The 19,989-nt window shown below is 46.1% G+C and overlaps 1 protein-coding gene across 2 annotated transcripts in view; it reads right to left on the bottom strand.

The window, feature by feature from the left end:
* CTNNBL1 (catenin beta like 1) overlaps positions 1 to 19,989 on the bottom strand; it is a 162,454-nt gene that overhangs the window by 4,686 nt on the left and 137,779 nt on the right. For both annotated transcript variants that reach the window (XM_055302188.1, XM_055302183.1), the window contains exons 14-15: positions 6,191 to 6,328; positions 5,900 to 5,972 (exon numbers count right to left, since the gene is read on the bottom strand). In XM_055302188.1, coding sequence (XP_055158163.1) covers positions 5,900 to 5,972; positions 6,191 to 6,328 — 211 coding nt within the window. The remainder of the gene's footprint in view (positions 1 to 5,899; positions 5,973 to 6,190; positions 6,329 to 19,989) is intronic.

Below are 19,989 nucleotides of genomic sequence, written 5' to 3' on the forward strand. Positions count from 1 at the left end.
CCTTTAAAAAATGTAGGAGGAAGGGGCTGGGGGGAGGAGAAGAATGCTCACATTTTCACACTGGAAAGTCTGGAAAATACAGACATAACCACAGATGAGAAACTGGGAAAGGAAATTCATGTTTAACAGATTCCTTTATGACAGTGATGAACCTGGAAGGTCTAATGTCATACTTCCCCTGGAGAGGAACACTCATTTGTAGCTACAGTACCTAAATGCATCAGGGATTCCATGAAAATGGCACTCAGTTAAAAGACAGACATATGTATCCTTTGCTTATCCTGCTAACAGAGGTCACGTTCCCACAGGACCGAGGACACTTTAGCTGGTGGGAAAGCACCCTCCCCACCCCCACATCAGGCCCTGAGGAGTCTGGTCTGGGTGCTGGCTTTCCTGATCTCAGAGTCAAAGGATTAGGTTAAGGGAGCAAGGCAAGGTGTCTCCATTTGCTGAGCATGTACTCTGCCCCAGGGACCCAACTGCAGGTCAACGTGAGCCTTCCTGAGGCTCAAGTGCATATTCACTCCAGATCTGTGTTTTACTGAGAGGAAATCAGGGCTCAAATGTAATATCTACCAAAGTTCGATAGAGAGCCAGAATTGTGGGGGTGTGTGTAGGTCCCATCTGTTTCTTACTGGATGAGCTCACACACGGATCACAACGGTAGAGTGGCTGACAGGTAGCAAGCACGAGCTATGCACCGGCCGCATATCAGGGCTGTGTAGGCATACGCTGCCTCACCGGATACCCACAGGACCCGGTGAGGCTGGTTATCTCCACCTCACAGATGAAGGGCTATGGCTTAGAGAGGGTAAGGAGCTGCCTGAGGTTAAATGCATGCCTCTCTCCAGGATTCTCTCCTGCCTTCGAACACCCTAGTGGTCACAGTAGCTGTGACCTGGGGCAAGTCAAGTCACATGCACGTATGTCAACATGTTATCAAAAGAGAAATCCTGTCAGCTTCTGCAGCTTCAAAATCACAGAGGCAATGCTCAGGTTACCAAGAGCCCCAAATCAATATGGAAATACATGTTTATGAGCTTCTGGAGGAGATTTTAAGCCATAAAGAACAAAAGCAAATCAAAGGGCCAGGAGCCAGTTTCTGAAAGCACTTTGAAGCCTTTGGCTCAGTCTTTTTGCCATCAGTGAAAGCGTTTTGAGTCAGTAATCTGAGCTTTCCCCTGCACCACAGCCCAGCAGCCACGCAGTTTTCCGGACAACTTTTGCCAGTGACTAAGACATTGAAGAGACTTGCCAGCAACTTCCACAGTAACCCTTGGCACAAGTATTTATATTAAGTAGTATTTCCAGGTCGCAGCTCCTATGCCACATCCAAGAAGGTGGCCCCTTGATGATGGACACCTGTATCTGCCCATAGAGGTCTGTCATGTGATTCTAGAAGCCACCTCCTTAATCAGTCATTAGCTTCACAGAGATAGGAAGGACTACGGTGGCTGCCAGGGACTTGGGGAAGAGGGGGAGGAGGGATTGGGAGGTGAGTGTTTAATGGGAACAGAGTTTCGGTTTTGCAAGATGAAAATTAAATGTGTGCATAAGTGGTGGTGGTGGTCGTAATGGTTAAAATGGTAAATCGGACATATATTTTACGAGCAAAAAAAAAAAAAAAAGGCACCTCCTCTGTGCAGCCTCCCTGAATCTTCAAGTTCCTTTTAATCTGCAGCAGAATGAACTGTGCCTTTGTGATTCTCGCTCTGTGTCTTAGCACTACTTCATACTGCTTCGTGTAGTGATTAGTCATTTCACCTGTGATGCGCTGTATGCCCCCTAGAAACAGGGCCTCCTAAGCATCTCATTTATCTTAGGAGCCCACCTAGTGCTCTGTCATGCCAAGTGGGTGCTCTATAAAGTTGGATGCCCTAAATTTTCTTTCTTAAAAGATGGGAGGACTGTATGAGCCAATCAGCAAAGTTAGAGGTTTCCTTTCTGCCAGACGGAAGACTGAATGTGTACAGTTCTGAGTTTTGATCCAGTTTCCAACATTATTATTGACTCAACTAATGACCCTCAACCTCTGCAAGTCTTGGTTTCCTTTTTTACAAAATGGAGATTGTAATCCTGCTTTCTAGGGCTGTTGGAGAACCAGAGAATACACATTAGAAGCCTGGCCCAGAGGATGTGCTTGGGAGTGACCACTCTACCTACTGTGGTCCTGGATTTCTGGAATAGCACAGAGAAGCCTGAAGCACTACCTCAGCACATAACCCTGGGAAGCATTCACTGAGCCCCTTCTCTGTACCAGTCATGGGCCAGGCGCAAGATGACCGGCAGGAAGACTGTCGCTGCCCTCATGGAGCACATGGTGTGCCACAGGCTCAGACCTGGAGCAGCTGCCAGTTCCAGGGAAGGCTGGACTTTGGGAGCGCCGAGTAAGCAGTCTGCAGAAAGAGGGACTTTAATGAGCCATCAATTATTCCCAGCTCTCTTGGCACCCCCAGTAGAAGAGGAGGGAGGAAAATGGTGAGAAAGGGGACTGAGATACAACGGGAAAAGTCCCCTGCTGGGCTTGCCTCATCAGCGTTTTCCTGGGACCTCAAGGGATACATCAGCTGTCATCCTGCCAGCAAAACTTAGGAAATATGTAGGCCATAAAATCAAAGAAAAAGCTTGCATCTAATTAGTATGTTAAAAAAAAAAAGGAAGCAACCCAAACTGAAAAACAAAATTAAAATCAAAGAGGACAGACTGATGAGCTGGTTTTCTTTATGAGGCTTTGTTTTCCCATGCTTTTTGATGGAAGGAAGGGTGGAGGAAGAAGGGGAAGGCCTGAGCAGAGCCTAGCCATCCACCCTCCTTTTCTAACACCAACACTGCCCTGAGGGGCTGGCTGGCTGCAGACAACACCACAGGCAGAAGAGCTTCCCTGAGGTGAGAGTGAGCCAGGGCAGGTGCCTGCTGGTGGAAGTCAGGTTGAGAACCCTTTACTGTAACCTTAACCCTCCATCTGCAGAGAAGAGGTTTTTGGTTTTAAGTGGTCAGCATTCTTGAGAGCCTCTTTGACCTGGGCAGTGGCACCATAGTATCTCCTCTACACTCCTTACAAAGGCCACTGATGTCCTGTCCTACTCCTGGGCCTCTACTCCCTCTGCCTGGGATGGGCCTTTCCCTCTCTTGGGAGTCCATGGAATGGCCGGTGCCTCCAGTACTGCTTTTACCACTCCGTTAGCACACCGTTCACAACTTCAACTAGCACTTATCACATTGTAATTAGTTTCGAGTATCTCTCCTCACCAGACTGTGAACATTTCAAAGACACGGCTCTTGGTTATTCTTTGCAACTCTAGTCCTCAACACAGAGCCTGGCACCCAGCAAATGCTAGCTGAGTAGCTGCTGGAGCGTGTCTTTCATTTAGCTTGAATTATGGCCGGTCACTTACACATCTGTGTCATGTGGCACCTAAGCACAGTATCTAGCCCTGTGCTTAGCCCTGAGGAAAGTCTCAGCAAACATCTGCCAAATTAAATTTGCATGAGGGTGGGGCTGAATTCAACAATACGTAAAATATTCACTGGGTTCCCATTACGTGCCCAGCATTGCTGTGGGTGCTGATGAGGTGACACTGAACAAGCTAACAACGTCCCTACGTCAGAGCTTATATTTTAATGTATGAGACCCACAAAATGAGTAAACAAAGACATAAATAAAAACAATTACAGATTGTGATAAGGGCTAGGAAGGAAATAAACTGGGTGGTATGATGGGAAGTAACAGATGGAAAGAACGATTCAAGATGGAGTCTAGAGGCGGAACTGGTGGATTTACTACTCCACTGGCTGTGCAGGGTGATGGAGGGAGAACCAAAGGGCTGGTCCGAGGCTCCGGCAGGGCTAGGGGAAAAGGAAAACAACAGAAGAGAGGACCAAGAGTGGTGGGAATGAATATGGCATCTGTGTAGGCCGCTCCACTGACGGAACTCCACTCAGCACCTGGTCTGAGGGTGGGGCCTGACGCCCCATGAGGCACTGGGGGGCTAGACGGGGATCTGAGGGACACAGAGGCCGGGTCACAACAACTGAAAATACCGAATAACTGAAGGTTTATGTGTTAGGATTTCACAAAGGAAAACATCCACCTACTACGTGTCAGTACCTGTGAAAAACACCTTTTCTTTCTCAATTCACTGTTTTGATTGCAGGGATGGAGATGCAGGGAGAAGCCTATATGCCAGAGAGAGCTGAGAGTGATAAAAATTCCTAATTGAACAAGTGGGCGTTAGAAGTAAATGCCATTTAAGAACTGGAGTTGCAAATCACCATAGTTACACCTGAGGGAGGCAGTAGGCCATGCTAAGCAGTAATTCATGCAAATGGAGGGGAAGGAGCACCCAGGATGCCACCGTGGAAGGCAAGGTGCTGGGCTTGCTTCATGAATTGTTTCCCTTTCTTCTTTCTCTGAGGGAAAAGATAAGATTCTAATACCTCAAATTCTCCATCTACAAAATGGACATGATGGAGGTACCACTGCCACCTGCCCAAGGCGGCTGTGCTAAACACAGGGTTTCCTGCTCCCATGCCTTCATGCACACTGTTCCTTTATTCTGGGATGTCCTGCTCCCAGCCTCTAAGACCCAGTTTGATGCCACTCACAAGACTTCCCACAAGATTGTAGCCATGCCTCACTTATAATAATGATGATAATTATCATCATCATATTTCATAATACTCATAATAGCTAACATTTACAGAGAACTTATTAAGGGTCAGACATTTCAATCTATCATCTTATTTAATCTTCTCATGCATCCTATGAGGTCACAGAGCAATTGGGTATCTCGCCCCAGGTAACACAGTAAGTAACAGAGCCAGGATTCAATTCCAGGTGTCGGATCCAGAGACCATGGCTCTTAACTTCTCTTCACTTTATTATATGTACCATTTATCTTCACATTTCATCTCCTACCCATAATGGGAGTTATAAGCCACTTACGGGCAAACCCATTGAGGACATCTAGCCTATTCCTTCACCTTAGAAATGGGAAAAACATGGGCCAGAGAGGGAAAATGAAAATCTGCTCAGAGTCACCAGTCTATCCTGGCTTTCTCTGAAACCTGGCATTATCACTACTGCAATACAGGCCAATACAGGCCTCAACTGCTGTTGTGTGTGAGTCTGTGCTAAGTGGCCCACGGGCACAGACGCATCAGAGTCCAGGTCAGGTACACTTGTGATTGAGAGCCTGGTTCACTAATGGAGGCCTCGGGAGCCACTCCAGCTGACTAAGGTCCCAAAGATGTGATGGTATCTTGAGGGACTCCCTGCGGTAGCTGAGGGAAGGAGGGATGCTCATCTGGCTGAGCACTGGCTGTGTGCCGAGCACTATCCACCACTGGGCACTAGACTGAACGTGGTCATGTAGTATCTCCTGAACCTTTGCATACTTTCTTCTAGATCACACTTGCACAGCTGGGGAAGGCAGAGTCGAGGCTGAAAGGCAGGTATGCCCTTTCTGTTACACTACAGTGGTACAGATTGACTTTCTGCTGTCTGGAATAATTCCAGGTATTTCCTGTTATTTCCTTGTTTTTTTCCCCCCCTTAGAAAGCAATTTCATTCCACTGCATGTAGTTTGGAACTGGATTTTTTGTTTCTTGTTTTGTCTTCTTCTTTTTAATTTTTAACAAAGATTTCTAAGCCCCACTGCCTCTTGTTTGTTATGTGTTTTTTAAATGCTGGAACTGAAGTGTCAGAGGCATAGAATACCTAGGCTAGTCTTTGGTATCCTGACAAAGATGATTGGGACACACAGTGCATGTGACAACACACTTAAGCCTGCAGTCACAGAATGCTGTGCACCAAATGCTGGGGATACTGATTCAGACTCGAAAAGTTAGCATCACCTAGCAATCCCGGAGTGCCAGACACAAACAGTGCCCAACTCACCCTTGATGATGTGCCTGACGATTTTGATGGAGCTCCCTCGCATGTTGAGGATCTGGTGAACCCTCTGGCGAATCTAAGAGGAAGGTGAATGGAGGGGAGAGAAAGGAAAAACACTGTTTGTCCTGGCAAGCACCAGCAATATACATCATGTAAAAGTATGAACCTCGTGCTGGCCCCTGAAGGAGAGGGCCCACATGGAGTACAGGGAGTCAAGCAGAGTGGATCTGCCTCCTTCTCAGAGTCCCTACCCAGGCAGGCATGGACAGAAATGTCCAGGGCGGCCCCTCTTACCTGGGGCACATTGGCATTGCAGATCTCCGCCATGATGTAGCAGATGTGCTGAAGGACAAAGAGACCTGCATCCAAGCGCCGGAGATAGAACTCGTCCTCTGTGTCATTGTCTATGATCTCCCCACGCCGGACCATGTCCTAGAAGCAAATGAGCAAGTAGGACAAGTGAGCTGGCCAGTGAACCCACAATACACAAAAGAACAGCAACTACAACACCACCACCAGACTATTCCACCCTGATGTATCTCCTGCTTCTCCCATATCTTCTAAAGTATCTTTCTTATGTTTTCATTTTTAAAGATTTTTTAAAAGACATTATTTATTTATGAGAGAGAGAGAGAGAGAGAGAGAGAGAGAGAGAGAGGCAGAGACACAGGCAGAGGGAGAAGCAGGTTCCATGCAGGGAGCCCGACGTGGGATTCGATCCCAGGTCTCCAGGATCAGCCCCTGGACTGAAGGCGGCGCTAAACCGCTGAGCCACCCAGGCTGCCCATTATGTTTTCATTTTTAATGGACTAGAGGCCCAGGGAGTCAGATTAAAGCCCCCCTTTTTTTCTCTTTGCAACGAGTCAAGGCCAAAATGATCTCATCCAGATATTCAATCTAAAAAAAATAAGCTGACAGTGACACAAATCTCAGCTATTTATCTGCTTCCTCTCATTCTCTACTCTTTGCTTCTGGACCCCATAAATCACCTCTCAACAGGACCTCTGGAGGTCTCTTTCCCTTCCAAGTCAGGTCAAACTCGGGAAGAGTGGTCCTATCCCCATGACTGTCTTGCTGATGGCACGGGCATTCCCCATACATACATGTGTTCCTTTGGGCTCACGTTGCATCAGTAGCAAAATGCTACCACCCTGTCCACTTGGCTTCACCAGCAGGCACTCCCCTAGGCCAACGTCCCAACAAGCAACAGGAGTCTCTCCTCAACCATTACAACCCCAGACCTATCAGACTCGCTGTCCCCAAATCTATTCCTCTCTGGCAGATTCTTCTATAAAAATAGCTTTATTGATATACAATTCACATATCATACAATACGCCCATTTAAAGTGCACAGCGTAATGGCTTTTAGTATATTCAGAACTGTGCAACCATCGCAACTGTTGTAGGCCATTTTCACCACAACCTCCGAACTCCCCAACTGCAGATTATTACTGCCTCTGTCAACAGAGCTCCTCTCTCTATCTCTGGGCCTTAGCTGCCTTCCTTCCTTGGGGTTCTAGGGTATCTCTGAAGCCAGCACTGCTTTTAAGCTACCTATACCACAACGCCTTTCCTGATTATGTAAGACTAACAATTGCTCCTTTCTGAACTTTCTGAGAGCACCTCAACACGCTTGCCCCCCATGCAACCTCTTCTCACACACAATGCTCACACTGATTTCCATCTTCATCCCCCTTGGTTGACAACTCCCATCTACAACTCCTTTTATTTCATAAGGGTAGACTATGAACTCTAGTAGGGCAGGGACTGAATTTTGTCTTCGTGTTCCCACTCAGTAAATATCCAAGTACTGAACGAAAGGGAAAAGACATCTGTTTTGGGCTGTTGGCTCTCAGGAGTAGAACTGGGTGAGGGACTCGTTCTGCATGACTGGCAGGCTGGCTTGAGAAGACAGGTGCTTGATACATGCTTTTGATGACAACAATCCATTTCTTTATTCCATCAGTAGTTTTATGGCCACAGTTCCCTCTGACAGCTCAGGCTCCTGTCACTGGTAGAAATCCTTGGGGACCTTGCTTTCTACTCTCCCAAACTTAAAGGACTTACCACTTGGTCATCAATCTCCAACAAGAATCCTTCAGAGACTATTTAGACGCAGATAATGCACTTCTTTATTTGCCCAAGGGGCCGGCCTATAGCAACAGAAGGCTACTTTTCATCTCACTCCTAAAGGCTTCTGTCTGAGGCAAAGGAGGGCTGCTCTGTCTGGCAAATCACCATTGCTAATTCCCAGTTTCATTTAGTAGCAAATTCTTTGGTAATCTGGTAATAGTGTTAATGTTCACAAGGCAGTCACGGAGCACTGGACTGATGTCTGAGGAGTTTAAAACTAGAAGGGTTGCTTTAGTTTCTCATTTACTCATAATTGTAACTTCCTGTTCCAGAACTCCTCAGTGTTCAGCAGCTGGGGGCACTGGCACTCGTGCAGAAAGCACTTGCTGCTAATATTTTACATTTCTATAATGCTGCAGAGTTTAAAGTGTTATCATATCATATATATGGTCCTTACTACCAAATTTAGAGACAGCAGGGAGGGGATTATTAATCCTATTGTACAAATCAGAATCCAAGGCACACAGAGGTTAAGTAAGTTGCTCATAATTACATGATTACCAGTTATGAGAATATACAGACTCCCTGGGGACAGGAATCCTGTCTGATTCACCTTAGGTGAAAATGATTAACATTATGCTCGAATCCCAGCCCAGGTAAGCGCCCAGTGGCAAGGCCACCATTCTAAGCAATGAATTAAGGCTGATAAAAGAATGAAAATGAAGGTAAGGGGATGTCTTGGTCTTAGTCACAGAGGGGCCAAATGTCTGGGGAGGCCACAGTGACATAGGAAGTGACCAGAGAGTAAGGGGATACAGAGTACACCCAAGTTTAAGATGACAGGTGGTGGGTGCTAATCAGGGTTGGCTAAGATGGGAAGGCATTTGGGAAGAAGGGACTCCCAGGTAAGGTTTCCAGGCTCATGAGAGAAATAGAATGAAGGCCTTAAGGATGAGGGGTCTGAGGCCTTGTGCTGCTCATGCTCTCTGCTTACCAGCCACCCATCCCCAACCATGCACACAGCACAGACACGCCTGCTCTCCGCTCTCTAGTCTCTTCACCTTTGCCTGTGATGTTGGGACTCTTCCCACCCCTCAATCTCTATCACAACATAGTTAAAGTCTAAAATGTGACGTTCCTTTCAGAACTTTTCTTGAGATCTTTGAAAACTTCTCAAAGCCTTCCAACTTGAAAACTTTTCCAATCAGATACAAGGATTTTTCAGTCCTGAAAACTCCCCAGAATTGGATTTATACCTCTTTAAGGCATTTCCCATGACCTGCCTTATAGCAGGTATTCAGATGTGTGCCTCTTCCCTGTCAAGGTTCCTTGAAAGCAAGAGTGTGTGTTTCAGTTTTCTTTGTACCTTGGAAAGCATCCTGGATAGTACTTTGAGCACAGTAGGCTCCTGGAAAGCATGTGTCAGGACTGAACAAGTGCAGGTAGAAGTTCAGTGCTGTTTAATGAGCTGTGTGTGCTAAGACTCTTGTGGATGGGGAGAAGGGGAAGCATCAGGAAATGGTGAAGGACAGGACCCTGGAGGGCCAGCTGGTGGGAGGCCTAAATGCTGCTCAGAGAAGTGAGACACGATGGGCAGGCTACATGTGCAGGACAATGTCATGAACAAGAATATGCAACATGTACGAGATGGACAGCAATGAGCGGCAAGCAGAGCACACAGCTGGGAGGCCACAGTATCAGCAAACGAAGAAGAGAAGAGGTGATGAAACCTTTAGAGGTTTGCAAACATGGATACTGGGAGTAGAACCCATTTCATTTATCCACCTGATAAAGATTTCCTAAACACCAAACTGTGGGCCAGGTATTACATGATGTGTTGGGGGCAGAAAAGATTAATTAAAAAGTCCACATAATCAAGGAGATTATCGCCTAATAATGTTGCCAAATATGAACAAATCATTAATTTTTTAAAATATGGGAACGCCTACTATCAAGGACTTCTCAAATAGTACCGCATGCTGTGGGCACCCAGAAGGACACATACATTTATCTGGGGGTAGTCAAAAGACATCAAAGGAAATGTACATTTGAGGAGGACTCTGAAGGAGTCTGAAAGACTGGGAAGGACATTTCAGAGCAGAGGAATAAGCATGGATTAAGGCACAGGAAAGTCAACTTGGCTAGGGTGAGAGAGATCAACAGTGCAGCATCAGTGTCACCAGAAGAAAGGTCAGAAAGGAGGAAGGCAGTGTGTTTTTTTGCTTATAAAGATCCTGGCTATCGGCAGATCGTAGTATTTTTGATTGATTGCTATATACGAGGCATTGTGTGAAGCAGTCTGAATAAAGAACACTGCCATCTAACCACTTAGGAGGAGCAGCCAGTGTTTACTGAGCGCTTGTCACGTGTCAGACTGAGTCTAAGTGCTTTTAAATTCCTTTGCTTCTCACAAATATCGGAAGGCAGGGATTACCACCCTTATTTTATTTTATTTTATTTTTTAAAATATTTATTTATTATTCATGAGAGACACAGAGAGAGAGGCAGAGACACAGGCAGAGGGAGAAGCAGGCTGCATGCAGGAAGCCTGACATGGGACTCGATCCCGAAACTCCGGGATCACGCCCTGGGCCAAAGGCAGATGCTCAACCACTGAGCCACCCAGGCATCCCACCACTCCTATTTTAAATGAGGAAAAGGACTCAGCAGAGCAGCCTCCCCAAGGCTAGTGGGTGGCAGAACTGGGATTCCAACCCAAGTATGTGTTCTTTTCATACCTCCACGTTTGTGTGGGTGCAGATTTCGGAGCTATCTGCAAGAACAAAGTAAAAGTGGTAGAGGCTCAAGTATGGAGCACAGCAAAATTAAGTTTCTTCAAAGAGGTCAGAAGAGCCCTGGTGAGTTATCCTTTTTCATAGTGCCCCCCCCGACAATCTGACCTTCTTTTAACCAAGCGGGAATATACTGTATCTTCCCATTTCTCTAAATATTGTCATCCAGAAAGGATGGACCCAAGAGAGCAATGCCAAACTCCATTTTTTCCTCTTTCCTTAGAACTTCAAGACTCTGACAACGTTCATTTCAACATTCTACTTTTAGATATACGGCCAGATGATTTGAAAGTGAAAATTTCAAGTGTAGATCTGAGATATGACTTTAGCTCATCTCCAAGAAAGGCATCACCATTGCTGCGTTGAACATGCACAAAGATGAAACAGAGATTGGCTTCTAAGACGAAGTCTCTGCCCTGACAGTTTTAGAAGCATCATAGAAACCAGCAAGCAGAGAAGGTGACTGCTGTCAGGATAGCACCTTATCTAGACTGTTACAACTCTGTGGCAGAGAATATTTACTGCTGAAAGGATTCAGAAAAGTTGAGCACAAATGTGCATTCTGTATTTAAAGGGAAATAAAAGAAGCAAAATGGTTATGTATTGTTCTGAAGGAAAATAAGAAAGTTTGGGTACAGTTCTTGTAAGAACATCTTCTCAAGTTTTGGTCTGTCTTAAGAAGAAGTAGGACCATATATCACCTTTACTATATATGGATTAATGAATTTCTGGCTCCTTTTCTGGGATTCTAAGACACCAGATTAAAAAAACTGATCTGGAGGTAAGGAAATAGAACTACCTCTGAAAGACTTCTCAGGGTATTTGAGACGTGAAGAATAGCTGCCAGTACCACCCAACCCATGATCATCTGGCTAGGATTCAGCCTTTGAAGTAATATAAAAGTAACATAAACATCCTAGGATTATCACAAGTTTCTCCCAGCCCTATTATTTCCCTCATAACAGAACCTCTGGAAGAACCAAAGGAGTCTGATTAGGAACATATTGATGGTTATAAACTAGTAACACAGAAGTGGATTTGCTTCACTAGCAGTAGGGAGGAAATTGACTTATGCCCAACTGACCAATAAGACATGCTTCAAAGTGACCTGACAAAGAAAAGAACGAAGCTGGCTGGCCCACGTGCAGAAATTAAACCTGCAGCTCCATGTTCTTAGCACATGGGTACTGAACTTAGTACTTGGGTACAGCAGGCCACAGATACCTCATTCTAAAAAGATACCCAACCTCCTTGCTTTCTTTCCCTCTTAAGAGACCCTCTGACATTACAAGAAGCATTTAATTACACATTGGGAATTTTCTGAATTATGATGTGTTGATTCTACAAACAAGTTTCTCTGTCAAGACAGGACAGAGTACTGAACAAACACTAACTTACTCCTGTCCTGAGGCATGTCATCTAACTTTTCTTGGCCTCAGCTTCTTTGCTTTGAAATAAGAGGCCTGCCCTGGATCAGAGAAGGGAAATAGGTTTCATTCTGAGTGCCCACTCTAACTCACCACAGTGGCTGTCAAGTGCTCTACGTGAAAAAGGGTCAGGGTCATGGGGCCAACTGGAGCTTGTGGGGGAGGAGCTTTGAGACCAGTCAACTGTGTTTGGGCTGACTGCAGGGTGGGGAGTGGCAGGAGCCCCACCTGTCTTCCCTGATATCGTGCTCTAGAAGGTTCCTTTTAGCTTTGATAACCTAGAGTGAATCTAGGACTGAGGCACCTCCATCACCAGATGGGATGGATTTCTGCCTGTATCTGGGTATCTATATGGACAGACTGAAGCTGTTGCCTGGCGGAGCTCCCAGACAGTCAGAAGAGCCACTGCGACAAAGGCCTCAAGTAGGAGGACATCAAGCGTCACCCTGACACGACACAGCGGTCAGCATTGACAATGAGCTCATCCTCTCACAATAAATTAAACTTCCCTGCGACAGAAAGACAAGCCCCTGGATCTGCTGCTACATTAGATAGGACATCTTAAACAATCTGAACATATAAATCGAGTGCTCTTCAAATGGCAATACTGTTAATAGAGATTAAAGAGAAATTCTAAAAATCAAGTAACTTCCTTAAGTATTGTAAACATATCTTACTTTAAAAACTTTCAGAGTGAAAATCTGTACATTCATTAAACTGTACCTGAAATGAGACAGGAGAGTTAAGATTTAAAGGAAGTCTTTTACAAATTAAATCATTCAACTCTCACCTCTGAGGAGAGTGAAGGTGACTGACTGTCTTCTTTGTGAAGCAATGACAATTTGACATCCACATAAGCGCTTTCTACTTTTGAAAGCAGAGTATCTTCATTAACCCCACGTGCTTGTATGTGCCCTGTGTTGGGTATGCACATTTCAAATACCATTTTCAGATTTCACAGATGGAAAAATTGAGACAGATGTCAAATGACTGTCACTGAGTTTCGGTTAAAGACTCTGGTGGAACATGATTTCCTTGTCCAAGACCTTTTTCTATTTGTCCTTTTGCTCTGGCAAGAGATGGGATGCAACACATGGATAATGACAACGGTGCCCTTTCCTGAGTTCTCCCTGTGTACTAGGCACTGGGCTAAGGCCACAAAGCTCACAGTTGAATAGGAGTTGGAGATAGGATGAAACCCACACAAGTTAGGTTCCGAGCCTGTGATTCCTTTCATAGTTCAAAGAAGGAAAAAGTTTAATAGACCTTTTCCAGTAATAGCAATATGAACAAATAGGACTTTTTTCTTGAGGCCATTTCTAGGGTTTAATGCATACCACCTGCATTAAGGACATCTGGCCTCCTTATCAATTGAAGAAACTTAAAAAAGGGGAGGGGCAGGGTGGGAGGTGGTGGGAATCTACAGCTTGGCCAGCAAATTCCACATGCCGTTTGGAAGAGTTGAAAAAACAGGAGACACTCTGAAAGGTTTTGTGTTGCTCATTCCATGAGAGTGGGCTAGAATAAAAACTTCGATGGTAATTCAGTGAATGGTGCATTAAGAACAGATTGCAGTTCACAGCAGCATGAGCCTGTTGGGGGCTGCGAGAATAAAGAGATTCATCTCCAAAGATACACAAGGACATGGTACGGGTGGTGTCAAGGTGCCATTTCTGTGTGTTGTTGTCCCCTCCCCCAGCCACATCCTCACTTTAAATGTTAATCTGTCATCAGGAGTGCTACAGAATCACCAACTTTCTACGCACCGTCCCCCCCCCCCCCCTCAGCAGGCAAGTCGCAAGCCTCCAAATGAGCATGTGGATGCCATTTCTAATCTGCCCCTGACGGGCAGTGAGCTGCCCCTTGCTGATGGAAGCAGACAGTCATAAAAGAAGCTGCTATGAAGCCAATAAGAATCCTTCTTGCCTTAATAAGAGGGGATGTGACTTGGGAGCCCCGATGGGTCACAGCTACTGTCTACAGTCAGGGGCAAGAACTGTCCCACCATTTACAAAAGGCTCATTTCTTTTTTCTTCAAAAGCAAGGGGAGAATTTAAGCCAAGGGAGAGAGACAGGTAAGTGGAGGTGTGTGTGTGTTGGGGGAGAGGGGGCACTGTGCACAAACACAAGCAAATAAAACCTTCTTCTAAGAGCTTCTAAAATAGGGCAGACCATTAGAGAAGGATCCTGAAGACTGCCAGTCATTTTTAGCTAGGGAAACCGAGGCTGAAGAAATAATAAAAGGGATTTTTTTTTAAGAATGCATAACTACCTGACAGCAGCTCTGGTAAGAATCCAAGACTCTCAGGTCAGATCTTTGCCCCCATAGAAGAAACAGACTATATGTCAGGCCAACCCTAGCACATAAGCACATGCACTCGTTGCTATAAACAGTCTCATTAATCTTCAAAATGACCCTCTGGTAAAGTTACCATGAAAACTGAAACATGCATAGGGCAAGTCATCTCCCCCAAAACAGAGTTCTTGTGTGGCTGAGCTGAGATTTAACCTTGGGCCATATGACCTCAGGATTCATGTTCCTTCTACGCTACCAGGATGCCTCCATGATGGGTTTGTCTTCCATTTCTGAATCTACCGAAAAAACAAAACAAAAAATACCCACGACTGCTCATTTGAATCTTGACAACATATAAGTCAGCCTTGAGAGAACCAGAGCTTCTGTGACAGCAGATATGAGAACACAAGGCCAGAAAATAACAATCCTGTTTGGAGCACCGAGGAAGGAAGACCAGCCTCTGCTTGTGGAGACTCAGCTTTAGAGGGAGAGACAAGTATACAGGCCAAAAACACTTTCAATAATAGCTACCACTTATGGCATACTTCCTTGTGCCAGAAACTATTCTAAGTGATTTCTATATATTAATCTATTTCATCTTCCCTGCAACCCTTCAAGATAGGCATTATTATTCTCCTCCTTTTCCTGACGAGGAAACTGAAGCAGAGGCAAGATTTGGGTCTATGCTGTGCAGGCTGCAGCGCACAGGGAGCTCCTGGGAGACACGGCAGGGGGTGGGGGGAGGGCAGGGGAGGCTTTCTGCAGGAACTGGCACAGTAATCCTAAGCAGCACACTTGGCACATGGTACATATTCAACATGCATCTACTGACTTTTCTGCCAAAGCTCTTGAGGATACAAAAGAATTAGCTAGCTATAGGAGACGGTTGTGGGAAAGATGGCACAGACAGGTATTCTGGGTAAACAGCAATGGGCCTTCTCCTAGAAGGCTCCAGGAGAGAAAGGTTAAGAAGGTTCAGGTGCCACAAAGCGGCTTTTGCACATCACAAGGAGAGGAGTGGTGAGGGATGCAGCTGGGGGGCAGGGTGGTGCAGGCGGGGGGCCTGAGTGGGAGAGCCTGGCAAGGCCTGGAAGAAATTCAGAGCATATCTATCCTGCAGGTAATACAGAGCCAGTATGTACTGGGTTTGGGTAGGGGAGTGGCATAAGTGCATTTTCAGCTTAGAAAAATCTCTGGTTACTGTGTAGGAAATGGATTTGGAGAGGACAAACCTAGCGACAGGGAAACTAGTTAGTGAGGAACATGTTACACTCATATAAAAAGAAAAGACGCTGGCTGCTGGAGTGTATGTAGTGGTAGTGAGGACAGGGGAATGTGAAGAGGCTACACAGAGGTCAGAGGTAAAACCTATCAGGTGCATGTGTGGTGGGAGCAGGAAAGAAAGGAAGAAATGGATGCTGCCCAGGTTTCTGACCTGGTGAAACTGGTGATTGGCCCTGGTATGACGGGAAGGGGTTAGGGCCACAGACGTGGCTTTGGACTCACTGAGTCTAAAAAGTCTAGGTGATGTCCTGTGGGAGGGGCTATGAGAGCCTGTAGATGCTTGGGAGTTGCCAGTGCATAGCCCTGATCTTACCAGGCCTGCAGCAAGCCCATGAAGACAGTAGCAGAGGGTCTAGGAACCCCTCTAAAACAGGAGGGCAGAGAAGATGAGAAAAGCCAGAGCACGCAGGACCACACTGCAAGGTAAGTGGCAGAGGTACAAGACCAGAACTGAGCCCCTCTGACTCCTCCACTGGCAGAAAGGATGATCAACTGGGAAGGGGGCAGGCAGGGTGTCTCAGGGAGAGGAAAAAGCATCAGGACGTACCCTCCTCCACCATAACTGGCTTCTACAGGCGGTCAGCTGTGTTCTGGCAAGTTCTTGGACAGGGAAAGTATGGGAACTACTGGTTTAAAGAACAGCTGGAAGGAACCCTCAACAAGATTCTCTCTTCTTTAAGCATGTCCCAGAAGCCTCCAGCATAGTTAGCAGAGGAATCAATGGCAGTCTCCTGTCTACATCCTTACCCAGTGCTTTGGGATCACATACCCCATGCATCCATTGCTGTGCTCCACCCCCTTCTGTACATATCTTCAAATGAGTTTCAAATGCTAAGGAAATAGACCAAGTCTGTTTCAGAGTCAAGTCCTGTGGATACTGTTTCATTACAAGGAGTCCATCTTTCTCTTTCCAGGATAAAGCCTAGAATGATTTAACTGTGGCAAAATTAGCATGCAATTTGTAAGTCATTACAGTGCAAAGTATGTGGTGAGAACACTTTATTGAATAAACCTGCTGAGTATAATTTTCCCAGGAACTAAAAAAGGGAAACCTCTCTGCAAGGCTCTCCTCCCTCTTTTAAAATCCCTGCCAGTACCTATATAATTATGTCTCACTTCTGACAGTCAGAAGCCAGGCATCTCTGTACATTTAACCAAGAGAAGCCAGAAGGAACCAATGAGAAGTCAGGACATCTTCCCAATAATAGGGACCTTGGTGTTTTCTGGGCTTGGTGTTGTTTGGGGAGTCAGGTGAAATCTGCTGAGACAAGCATCCTGGATATTTACAGATCACGGAGAATTGCTGCTCACTAGAAGAGTCTAAGAATTACACGCCCTTTAAAAGTTCAGGTCAAATCTAGTTAACCAGGAGCCCCGAGGGCATGTCCAGATACACTGTGGCTCTGGAATCGAACAGTCACTGAACACAACATGAAAGCAGTGGGTCATTGCCCCAGATGTGGGAGTCTTTGACAGTCACAGATTACTGCAGTAATGTGATTCAAACCAAATGTGTGTAGAACTTATCAGCTTGTCCTGTAGACTCTTCTAAATAGGAGTGTTTTACCTTGGTGAACACTGCCACAGGTAGGCCACAGAATCTACAGAGATGTCCTTAGGTATTTTTGATGATGGGGCTAATCATAGAGCAAACAAAAAAGAGGATTAAAAATGAGAGTTAAGGAATAATGTAGAAAAAACCTGGGACGTTCAATTTTCCTTAATACCCAGGGACAAATATTAATTTCATCTCATGAGTGATGGTCCTTCCTTTAGTGCATGTCGGTCACTATGTAAGTGCTGAGAAAATGATGAACGAGAGATCACAGCCCCAGAGGCAGACAGTAAACAAACAAATACTTAGAGGTTATGAAGGGGCCTTGGAGATGGGGGTGACACCACCTTACATATGGTGATCACTGAAAACTCTGAGGAAGTGACATTTAGGCTGAGACCTGAAGGTGGAGGGAAGCACCAGCATGAGAAGAGCCAGGACAGTGGGGAGAAGCAAATGCAAAAGTGCTAAAGCAGGAAGGAGTGCACAGTGGCTGGAGAGGACGCTAAGGAAATAGGGAGCTCAGATCCTGTATAATGTTGCAGCACTAGGGGAGTTAGAAAGTATGTGTGTATGTAAGGGTGATGGGGTGCAGAGTCCTTAAAGAGACAATGGAAGGTTCTCCAGCCATGAGCTATGTGCCAGCCCCTGTGAAACAGCCTTTAGGTGTTATTTCACCAAATCCCTCCTTTTGTGATTCCCCAAAGTACACAGGTTGGGACATACATCTTAGAAAGAAAACACACTGAAAAAGAAAATAAGATAAGTTAAGCTATCTGTCCATAGTCAGCAGAAAGAAGCCGGGCTCTAAAGCCCATGTTCCCCTTCTCACCCTCTGCTCCTGGGGTTTTAACTTCCCACTCGCTCCTCCTTTGCTCCTGCTCCTCTTCAGTTAGAAATGCCTGATGCATTTCTATCTTTTAACGTGTGGCTTGAACCTTGCCTCATGTAAGAAACTGCTGAGGGTGCCCCGGGCACAGTCAACTGCTCCCTGCTTCCTGGTTGCCTCTAGCCCCTGTCAGCAGCTCCTGGGCTCCTTCTTTCACAGGCACTTCCAACTCTCACCCCCTGCCAGCGGCTGGCCCAGTGCCTCGCATAGAGCAGGCGCCTGAGAAACATTTGCCAAATGACTGGATTCTCTCCAGTGAATCTTGGTCAATTGTGAACCGGGGCCATTTGCATTGTACCCATGGAAGTCTGAAGTGTGCGGGCAAGATAGGGGCTCTGAAACACTAAAACTGTCAATACCTGACCCCCCATTACCTGGGTCAGTATCTGACCCTGTTATCTAGGGTGTTTTCTGTTGCAGGCTTGGTGAAGTGTGGAAGTGTGGGAGATATTTATTCATTACTGATCTGACAGTCAATGTCATCAAAAGCCTGAGAAATAAGCCTTCATTCGAGTCAACAAATATTTGCTGAGTTCCCAATGGGTGTAGGACATCCAAGTTTAATGGAGATGAGGTGGGGTGAGGCACAAATTGTTTATGACTTAAGAGAGAAGAGTGCATGAAGGAGAGGTGAAAAAGAGGTCGTTTTGTTCTGAGTCACTTTACACCTGCCAGGCGGCTGCATCTGCCAGGACGGAGCCCAAGTGCTGGCAGAGAGCACGGCTCATAAATGCATCCCTTACCCCCCACCCTGCCCTGTCTCTCTGAGCAACACTGAGGCTGCTGAGCACTAATGGCCTTGGAATGTTTGCCAGTGCCCAGCAAAATGGCCTTGGCATCAAGGAGACAGATGTTTGTCGGGGAATGGCAGGAGCCCTGGTGCCCAGGGCACACAGCAGCTCTGTGAAGGCTGGGGGAGAGTGGCTGCGGCCATTACTCTCCGTCGGTGCTAATCAATTTCACACCCTCTTCAGTGCTGATAATAGATAATCTTGTGGGAAGCGGGCCAAGTTTCCTAACAGCCACATGCAAGCTGCTCCCTCACGCCCAACAGCTTACTTGGTCTCCATCTGAAAAACGTCTACTCCAGCTTCCCCTCAAATGAAGTCTATGATGGTGCCAACACTCTGGTCTGTTGGGGGGCCTCCTTCTGGGACAGATGGCGAGGAGGATACCCTCAGGAGAAGGGCTGCCTGGCTAGCTTAAAAGCTGTACAAGAATGACAAAGGAAGCTAGGAGCACCAAGCAGCAGCAGCAGTATGCTTTACACTTTGTCTTTATAACAACCCCAAAAAGGAAGTGTTATTTCCATTTTACACATGAGACAAAGTTTAGAGATCAGCTCATTTGTCCAAGGTCTCAGAGCTAGGACATGGCAGAGCTGGAATCCAAATCCAGGGATCTGTGGCTCCCCACTCACCCAACCTTTTCTTAGAGGTTGCTGTTCCTCTGCTCAACCCCTCACTGCACTTTAATCTACCCCACTGCTAAAGCTGGCAGGGTTATCAAAGGATGTGCACTTGAACCTGAGAGACAACATTAAGTTGAAGGGACCACCTGAGAGATCACCTTTGCTGAAACCATGTTATAGCTAAGAAACTGGCTACATGAAGCCTGGTGACAAGCCATGGCCACACAGTGACCAAGAGATGGTACCTGCTTAAAATTATTAGGTTCCCTCAACTCCAAGTGCTCTTCCTACCCCTGAAAATCTCCAGCAGGCAACACAGGTCCTCTGTCAGAGCTAGAGTTCTGTCTTGTGGCCAGTTCCCTACAA

Source organism: Nyctereutes procyonoides, unplaced genomic scaffold, assembly GCF_905146905.1.
Source record: "Nyctereutes procyonoides isolate TBG_1078 unplaced genomic scaffold, NYPRO_anot_genome, whole genome shotgun sequence".
Classification (NCBI taxonomy): domain Eukaryota; kingdom Metazoa; phylum Chordata; class Mammalia; order Carnivora; family Canidae; genus Nyctereutes; species Nyctereutes procyonoides.